The following is a 10,253-nucleotide window of genomic DNA, read 5'->3' as shown; positions in this document are numbered from 1 at the left end:
TCACCAATAAATCCCACCAGCAGCCCTAGCTCATCTTCATGTCACCATGACCAAGCTTCCAACCAGCTCAATAGCTCATGCCTAGCTCACCATGACCAAGCTTCCAACCAGAAACAATAGCTCATCCCGAGGTCAGCATGACCAGCAACTTCAAGGGCTTACGAATTGGGCTTCCCTTAAGCAAATTAAGACTTTAAGCACTCAAACTTGAAGTTCAGAATGTCTTCTTTCCAGCCATATATCATTTGGGCCAATCCAAGGTCGGAGGAGGAAGTTAAGGCCAAAACAAATTGCTAACTCATTTTGCGCGCTGATAAAATCCATCCTGAGCATGGCTCTGTGTTTGCTAGGTAACAGACTCCATATTTATCCAATGGGGCTGAATTTTGGATATGTTATAGTACACACCCATTGGAACAACTTTCATGAAGAATGCTGCCTCATCCGAGCTGTGTAGGTTGCTGAAACAAAGCTTACAATATGACCTACGGAACTGGACTGGCAGGGGGCTGTAGCCAAAATGAGTTTGTCTTTTAAGCTCTTCATCCATTCATCCAAATTAGGCCTTAACATGCTTGAATTGCATGAATTATGCTCTCTTGCTCTATTTGCCTACAAAACACACAAAGGGAGGCAAATAACTTAGAAATCTAAGAAACTAAGCAAAAGAAGTAAGTAAATAGGGCATGTATATGTATGAAATTATGAGCTTAACATCTTCCCCCTCGGCCTCAGCACCTGTTCGCAATCCAAAACGCAGCACTTTTGCCTTCCTCAAAACAAAGGAAAAGTTGCGAAGGCATAGTCATCTCGGCCTTGCAAACACGGTATCGACAGGCTGAGGCCGAGGGACGAAGGGGACACGGCCGAAGATATTAAGAGTCAAATCGTCACATGGCAGCAGGGTCCCACGCTTCATTTAATGAAGTAACGCCTCTGACTAGCAAACCCACTAGCCGCAAAAGGGCATTTAATGCACGAGGGAAGAAGGGAAGTGACTCAAGTCAGGATTTGATGACAGAAATCAGAGTGGTTAGGCGCCAACATACTTACAGACATTCTTACAAATTGAGGTCAGATCACCAACCACCAAACAAGGGCATTAAATGCGTCCCCACGGCCAGAGGCGCAGAACCCACGATCAGGGCGGCGGCCGAGATTTACCAGGATTCATGGGGTCATACCACCATGCTTCACGATCCCAAATGTCGATTGGACTACCCACTTGCTCTGATCAGGCTCCACCATGCAGATTTTCAGCCTCGATTACTCCTCCAAGAACTCTTCCTATAAATACCAAGTTCAAGCTACATTCAAAGGGTTCAAACACCAAACCAAAGCCTCCCACGGAGCAAATTATATTTTCCTGTAATACACTTTCAATATCTTTATTTGCTTTCCTAGGAGTAGTGTTAGTTTGTATGGAAAATCCGTTCATCAATATATCATACGACCCTTGATTTTCAAGGCGCCGGAGCACCATCTCTGTTACTCTTTCATTCACCCCATATATCATACGACCGTCGCTCACTGAGCAACGCGCCGGAGCAACGCCCAAAACCCACCATCCACACCACCACTAAACGGCCTTGTAGCTCAGGCCGTGAACCTGACGGCCGAGATCAGTTCCTCTCTCGGCCACAATCGTTCGATTAGAATTCGAATTCAAACAGGCGCACCACTAGACCATTTTATCCAAACCGCATCTCGACGCACGGTAGATCGTGCTGGCATGCCCGCGCACAACCGCACCACATCCAAAAGAAGGAAGCCACGTGTTAACGCATATCCCCTCGGCCCGGAACCCCAGGGCGTGAGATTTGCGCAGCCAACAGAAATAAAAGAAAACTCACACCCTTTATAAATTGGGAGGCATTTGCTAGGCAAAATCAACATCTCTTGGTTGCTGCAAGCCTCTCAGCAACCATGAGAACTCATCTTCCTTCCTCCTTTCAGCTGCTGCAAGCATTCCAGCGGCCATCTCAGCCATCAACCTTTATCCTTTGGCTGTTGCAAGCATCACAACAACCATCGACCACCATCTCTTGGTTGCTCAAGCACCACAGCAACCATCAAACCACTTTCCTTCCTTCCTTCCTTCGGCTGCTGCAAGCATTCCAGGGGCCATCCCAGCCATTCCTCAACCATCACAACCATGTTTCCTACTTTCTCACCCTTGAAATCCTCCATCTTTTCTATAAAGCCTCACCAATCATAACTCTAAGCTTTTCCTTCCTCCTCATACCCTTCCAACTTGTAAACACCATAGCCTTCAAGCCTCAAGCTTTTCCTTCTATCCTCTCACCTCTAGAACTCATAAATCTCTCTAGAATCATAGTCACAAACACCATAGCCTTCAAAGTCTTAAGCTTTTCTTTCCTCAGCCATGCTCTTTGAAACCCCATTTATTTGACTGCTATGAACATCCCAATAACCATCATAGCCAAACAATCAAACCACCATAGCTATAGCTTCAAACAATAAGTTCTCAATACCCAAACTCAAACATATCAAACACCAAGCCAAGCACAAGCATTCTCATTTGCTAAACTTGTGGATCTTTAACTCCCACACTCTAAGCTCTCATGCCAAACTCATATAATCTCATATCAACATCAGCAAGTCATCTTTAACTCTTCGTCAAGCTACCGGAAACATTAGCACAAAACACGGCAGCCGCTAGAAGAAGAACAGAGTACTCCCTTGGGACTTGCTTCTCCCTCGGGATACTTTGAGCCTAGTCCTCGCTAACTCAACAAAAGGGGCAATGAAGGCTTGATCCACCACTCTATGGCGGTCCAAGAATCAACAAGCCCGGACGAGCCTTCCGACGGAAAAAGACCCCAACAGGTATCTAGCAAATCAAGGCTAGCAAATCAAGGAATGGCTTTTAGAGGTGATGATGAATCTTGTGACTCATCTAATCGAGGCAATTTCATTGAGTTGTTGAAGGCTTTTGCAAGAATGAATGTAAACATTGAAAAAGTTGTGTTACAAAATGCTCCCTTAAATGCCCAATATATTTCAAACAAGATACAAAAGGAGATCCTAAGTATCTATTCTACCAAAGTGAGGAAGAGGATACACGATGAAATTGGGGAAGATGATAAATTTTGTATTCTTGTTGATGAAGCACTAGACGACTCTAAGAAGGAACAAATTGCTATTATCATAAGGTTTGTTGGTTGTGATGGGTATATTCAAGAAAGGTTTTTCGATATTGTGAGTGTACATGGCACTAACTCCTCAACTCTTAAAAGTGATATTTGTAAAATTATTGGCAAGCAAAATCTTTTAGTGAGCAATATGCATGGTCAAGGATATGATGGTGCCAGCAATTACTTTACTATGCATGGCGTTGGACTCTTCGGCGTGTAGTAAAGTTACAGGGGGAGGGAAAATGATTATTATACTATGTCGGGAAAAAGATTAACGTTTAAAAGAATTATGTTTAGCATATGTGAATTGTCATAGGGAAATGGTTGTTGAGTTATGAGTCTTAAGAACAGAGTAAAGAGAAATGGGTTTGTGTTCATGGGCTGAGATATTGTGTTTTTACTTAAAGGGAAAAGATGATTCTAGAATTAACTTGTTGGTGTTACTGAAAATAATTGTATTTACATGTGGCTTGATCCCTCACCAAGGGGGTACGTAGGTAGCTTGGGGTTTCACCTAGGTGCAGCTGCGAGTTTAACAATTACTTATGTTGAGTTGGTTTTGAATATGTCGGTGGGTTGGAAGCCAGTCAAGGTGAGATTAAATGCTTGTTTATATTTTGGTTTTACTGAATGGTTGTGGTTAAAATGTGTTTGTGGTTATGACGGGTCTAAAACCCGTTTAGATCGAGGAATGATTTTGGCATGTACTGTAAACTGGGTGCTTTTACTTTGTGTGTGCAGCCAGTTGGAATTTTATTATTTCTGTGTTTGACACTCTGAAAATTTAGGAAAAGTCCGTTTTTTAGGGGAGACTTTGCCGAAATTTTGGTAGAGAGTCTCGACCTTCCCTTCCTTTGTTTTGGAGAAGAGGATGTTGTTAGTAAATGGGCCGGCATCGGGTGGATGTCCGAAAAATCATAGGGTTCGTCACGGATTCCAAAGAATTCGGGGTGGGTCCTGTTAAGCTCATAATTTCATACATATACATGCCCAATTTACTTACTTCTTTTGCTTAGTTCCTATAATTCTAAGTTATTTCCCTCCCTTTGTGTGTTTTGTAGGCCAATAGAGCAAGAGAGCATAATTCATGCAATTCAAGCATGTTAAGGCCTAATTTGGATGAATGGAAGAAGAGCTTAAAAGACAAACTCATTTTGGCTACAGCCCCCTGCCAGTCCAGTTCCGTAGGTCATATTGCAAGCTTTGTTTCAGCAACCTACACAGCTCGGATGAGGCAGCATTCTTCATGAAAGTTGTTCCAATGGGTGTGTACTATAACATATCCAAAAGTCAGCCCCATTGGATAAATATGGAGTCTGTTACCTAGCAAACACAGAGCCATGCTCAGGATGGATTTTATCAGCGCGCAAAATGAGTTAGCAATTTGTTTTGGCCTTAACTTCCTCCTCCGACCTTGGATTGGCCCAAATGACATATGGCTGGAAAGAAGACATTCTGAACTTCAATTTCGAGTGCTTAAAGTTATAATTTGATTAAGAAAAGCCCAAGTTGTAAGCCCTTGAAGTTGCTGGTTATGCTGACCTCAGCATGTGCTGTTTGGATGCTTGGTCATGGTGAGCTAGGTATGAGCTATCATTGCTGGTTGGAAGCTTGGTCATGGTGAGCTAGGCATGAGCTATTGTAGCTGGTTGGAGGCTTGGTCATGGTGACATGAAGATGAGCTAGGGCTGCTGGTGGGATTTATTGCTGAAGTGCATCAACCAATTCATCTTTTATAATGCAAGTGTTGTATGCATTAGCCATATTGAATTCAGATTTGTCACTCCCCTCTCCCTATAAATACCACATCCATTCCACATTCAAGACACAACAAATCCTGAGATTCACAACCCCCACAATTCACTCCAACCATCCTCAAACACTCTCAAAATCCCAAACACTCCAACAATCACCAAAACAACTCCAGCAAACCTCTCTTCCATTTCCCTACGAATTTCATCTTCCTTAGCCATCACCACTCACTCAAACTCATCCCAAATCACCTCCATATCCTTCATACATCTTTCTAGAAGTGGGGAAGCTCTTGGAGAAGCATTAGAAGTGGAGAAGCACTTGGAGAAGCCTTGGACACCACAAGAACTTCAGAAAAAGGGTTTTTCTACTCTTATTGTATTCATTATGTTTTCTCATTTCTGTTCAAGTCTCTTTTCCATTATGAGTAGCTAAATCCATAACTAGGGCTTCGATGTAACCTAACATGAATATTCTGGGTTTATAAGTTTGGAGTTTCAAGTTTGATTCATGATTCATGTTCTTATTCATTATGCTTATAAGTTAACATGCTTGTTTGAATGATTGATCACCATTAGAACTTGTTTGTTAACTATCTTGGTTTGAATTAAGAGTATACACCATGCTTTAATTCGAATTGAACTATGAATAGGAAGAGTATGTATGGACATTCGACAACAGGGATTAGATACATACTTGGTTGTTTAAAATGTTCTTCTATGCTTAATGGGTTCCTAATGCTTAATTTTAGGTTAGACAACAAATGATCAAATTAGGGAATTAGGAACACAAGGTTAGGACCAAACACCATGGCCTAATCATACTTTAGCTAGAATCAATCTTTGAATCTGAATTAGACTTGTTACTTGACTCCTTATAACCCAGAATTGAATTGTTATGGTGATTCGAATGCCCTAGTCTCAAAATCTGTTTTCCAACTCTTAAAACCACTCTTTGTTACATTTGTTTACTTGTTTTTGTTTGCAATTTCATTTTGCTTCTTTTGTTCAACAATCACAACCACTCTTGTTTTAAATTCTGTTTTAGACATAACCTCCTACTTTCTTGAATTTGGTAATCTAAGTACATAACTAGTTTTAACTTCTCAGTCTTCGTGGGTACGACCTCGTACTTGTCTTGCTATACTACTAATTGCCCCGTACAATTGCGAGTTAACATAATATTAACAACAGGTCCTGTCAAGCAATATGCGTGGTGAATGAAGTGGCTTACAAACATTATTTCTCAATGATTGTCCATATGCATATTATATACACTGCTTTGCTCATCGTCTTCAATTAGCTTTAAATGGTGTAGCTAATGGGTCATATTTTAATTCTATTAGGAGTTTTATTGATTTATTTGGTGCAACCAAGACACTTCTAAAGGATATCAGTTATAATGGACCTACCTCACAATTTCGTGATGAAGCAGAAAGTATTAAAATATCTATGTTATCTTTTGACTTTGTTTTTGCCTTGAAATTGTTTTACAAAACTATGAGATTCACTGATTTTCTTTGTCAAGAACTTCAAAGAAAATCTCAAGAAATTGTAAAGGCTTTTAATTTGGTTGCAAGTGCAAAAATGGAGCTTGACGAGTTGAGAAATAATGGTTGGAATGATTTTATACAGAGTGTGCAATCATTTTGTAAAGAACATGAGATTAATATGCCTAATATGGGTGCCCGTCATCAATAGCACTCGCCGTTCTTGTCAACAAAGAGATTGTGTCACAGTTGAGCATTATTATCATATTGATATATTTAATGAGGTAATAGATTATCAGTTGGGGGAGTTAAATATTAGATTTCCAAATGAGACTGTATAACTCCTTTGTCTTAGCTCAGGATTAGATCCTCGTGATGCTTTCAAGCGATTTAACATTGGTGATATATGCACTCTTGCTGAGAAATTTTACCCTTAAGATTTCACTACAACTGAGTTGCATGCTTTAAATAAGCAATTGAGATTTTATAAGATTGATATGGATTGCATTCAAGCCTTCAAGAATATTGATTCCATCCCTATATTACTCGAGTGCTTAATTGAAACAAAATTAGCAGAAACATACTACTTGATTGACAAATTGATTTGTTTGGTGCTAACTCTTCATGTGTCTACGAACATTTTTATATTTGAGACTTATTAAAAATCAACATCGGAATAAGATAGGTGATGAGTTTCTTGCTGATTGTATGCTACTTCATATTGAAAGAGAATTTGCTGATAATATAGATAATGAAACAATAATAAGTGATTTTAATGCTGCGAAGACTTGAAGGGTGCAACCAGTGGCGGACCCACAGAGGCGCAAGGAGGCGCAGGTGCACTTCCCCTCACCTGAAAATGCCATAGAAGTCAGACATCTTGAGCTCTTGGGCGGCTGGGTGGCTTGGCAAGAATGCCCACAACCTGTTTGTGGAAAGGCTTAGAGTGAAGAGCAACAGCAGCAAGCGCGATCTATTTTTCTCTTTAATAATCTGGCCAAAACGAATCGTTTTGGACCAAATCAATTAATATGTTTTAAAATCTTTGTGTGCAATACATGTGTTTAATTTTTGTTATACTAAAGACCACATCATGCTGCAGCTTTTGTTTGAGGGTAGAGTAGTCATTAGAGTTTGAGGGCTTAACCTATATATATATATATATATATATAAAAGCACATATTGAACTTTAAAATGCTGTTGAATTATTAATGAAATTATTTGTTAATTTAATCTTCTTGCAAGTTCTTCGTTTCTTTTTTCTTTTTTTCTTTTCCCTGAATGTATAAATTGCACATTTATGACAAGTGAATTTTGTTAGTTCATATATATTGTAAATCCAATTAATCAATATATTCAAATCATGAATGTGCATCATGCATATTTTTCAAAACAAAAAATAAAAAATTCATCAGTGAATTTTTTTGGATTAATTAGAAAATATTATTTCTTTTATAAATTATGAATAATAATAGTATCAGTTCAACTATAAATTTCCGAAGTTTTTTTTTTTAATTTTTTGTTTTTTTGTGTGGAACAGTTAGTCTTTGAAATGTTGCACCTCCCCTTAAAAATTCTTGGATCCGCCAGTGGGTGCAACTTATATAAGTGTTATTTGAGGGGTATGACTCATTATGTCTCCCCTGTGTATTTTTTTTTATTATCAATGAAATTTACTCGTACCATTGAGTTTTCAATATGTTTGTACGGAATGTAAATTTAACCCGCACCATTTTGAAATCCTAAATTTGTCCCTACTTGGGCTCCAAGTTTTTGCAATTAATTCCTTCACACCACCAGCTCATACCAAAGCAAGGATGAGCCTTAAAGTGATGACACCTAAAAAGAACAGGCCTTAGTGATATAAGAGATAATATGCAAGCACCTCCACAAGTCCACTCCTCCTTAGGTTTGATTCAAGTGGTCTGTTAATATTACAACGCCTCAACCCTTGTTTGCATGTAACTTTCTTGCCAGCACAAACTCAAAAGACCAACTAAAGTTATAATCAATTACCCAACAAGCTAGCTTGCTGACCATGCATAAACCATTTTACTACACACTACAGGGGGTGAGATTCTGAGAACTATAAGCAATATACAATCCTCTGTCATCTTTCTACTTTTGGTCACTTTCACATTGTGATATGCATAAATAAATAAATAAATAAATAAACTATTTAAATTTAATTACATTCTATGCTGCTATTATTTTCTAATTAAATTAAATAATTTGAGATGGTTTTGGATCTTCAAGCAATATAGATTGGGTTTGTGTTGAACAGCGTTTAAAAAAGTGGGGAAAAAGAAGAAAATTTTGATATATTTTATTCCTGAGGAAAAAAAGAAGAAAAATCCGACCTGCCGGATTCGAACCAGCGACCTAAGGATAGCTACAAGGATTGATCCCACTACAGTCCTCCGCTCTACCAACTGAGCTAAGGTCGGTTAGATGCTAGATCTGTGCCTTTATTTTCACTTATTCTTTCGGACCATGCAAAGCGTCGTCGTTTGCATTCAAACCCGCCATTTTTCTTTCTTCTTGAGTTTTGAGAATTAGGCTCATTTTGGTTAGAATTTAGAAATTCAAAAAGAACCCATTGTCCCAAAAAATTTATTATTTAAAAAATTTCACGTGGAACAGGATGAGTTTCATTTCACGGTATCAATGGCGCACAGGCTTTTTAATAAGAAAAGAAAAATGACAAAAGCACATACGTGGTATATTAGGAGAAACGTGTTTTCACCAAACCTAGATTACGACGACTTCCTTTTGGTATAAAATAGAACAACTACCAATCAAATTCTCAATCAAAAAGAGAAAAACACAAATCAAAATCCCAATTTCCCAATTCCAAATTCCTTTGTCATCTCTCTCTCGCTCTCCTTGTCTGTGTTTTGCAATGGCAGTTCAGGACACGTTTTACATATCCCATGGATCCCCGACGCTGAGCATCGACGAGTCAATCCCAGCCAGAAAATTCCTCCAGTCATGGAAGCAAAACGTGTATCCAAACAAACCCAATTCCATTCTCATCATCTCCGGCCACTGGGAGACGTCTGTCCCCACCGTCAACGCCATCTCCGGCCCCCACGACACCATCTACGACTTCTACGGCTTCCCCAAGTCCATGTACCAGCTCAAGTACCCCGCTCCGGGCTCCCCCAACCTCGCCGGCCGCGTCAAGGACCTCCTCACTGCCTCCGGCTTCCCACGCGTTGATGTCGATGCCAAACGTGGCCTTGACCACGGAGCGTGGGTCCCACTTATGTTCATGTACCCGGAGGCGGACATCCCTGTCTGTCAGCTGTCTATCCAGACGGACAGGGACGCCACTTATCACTACAACATGGGGAGGGCACTGGCCCCACTCAAGGACGAGGGCGTACTTGTGGTGGGGTCTGGCAGTGCCACTCACAACTTGAGGGCGCTGAGGGAGATCAGGGGTCGTGGTGGATCCATTGTTCCGTGGGCTCTGGAGTTCGACACGTGGCTTAAGGATGCTCTGCTTGAAGGGAGGTACGAAGATGTGAACCAGTATGAGGAGAAGGCTCCTTATGCGAAAATGGCTCACCCATGGCCTGATCACTTTTACCCATTGCATGTGGCCATTGGAGCTGCTGGCTCAGCTGCCAAGGCTAAGCTCATTCATGGGAGCTGGGATCTTGGTGCTCTTTCTTATGCCTCCTACCAGTTTACATCACCACCTACCAGTTGAAGATTGACATTTGAAATTTGAAATTTGAAATTCTCACCATTAATTGTACAAGTGTGATGATCTTTGTTTATGTTTTGTTCATTTTGTATATCACGTTCTTCAAATAAAAGGTTGGATCTTTGTTGTGAATATTGAT

General features: G+C 40.1%; 1 protein-coding gene and 1 non-coding gene across 2 annotated transcripts; one reads left to right on the top strand and one right to left on the bottom strand.

The window, feature by feature from the left end:
* Positions 1 to 8,753: 8,753 nt before the first annotated feature.
* TRNAY-GUA (transfer RNA tyrosine (anticodon GUA)) lies at positions 8,754 to 8,846 on the bottom strand. The gene is made up of 2 exons: positions 8,810 to 8,846; positions 8,754 to 8,789 (listed from the first exon to the last, which is right to left on the bottom strand). It is a non-coding gene; the product is annotated as a tRNA-Tyr (tRNA).
* A 283-nt stretch (positions 8,847 to 9,129) lies between these two features.
* On the top strand, positions 9,130 to 10,246 carry LIGB (catalytic LigB subunit of aromatic ring-opening dioxygenase family). The gene has a single exon (XM_021966317.2). It carries the CDS (start codon positions 9,302 to 9,304, stop codon positions 10,115 to 10,117), a length of 816 nt encoding a protein of 271 aa, XP_021822009.2. The 5' UTR covers positions 9,130 to 9,301; the 3' UTR covers positions 10,118 to 10,246.
* The last annotated feature ends 7 nt before the right edge of the window (positions 10,247 to 10,253 follow it).

Source organism: Prunus avium, chromosome 6 (assembly GCF_965620075.1).
Source record: "Prunus avium chromosome 6, drPruAviu1.hap1.1, whole genome shotgun sequence".
NCBI lineage: Eukaryota > Viridiplantae > Streptophyta > Magnoliopsida > Rosales > Rosaceae > Prunus > Prunus avium.
This window is presented reverse-complemented; position numbering and strand designations above follow the sequence as displayed.

Coding starts and splice junctions, on each gene's coding strand:
- LIGB (XM_021966317.2), top strand. CDS start 9,302: ATGGCAGTTCAGGACACGTTTTACATATCCCATGGATCCCCGACGCTG.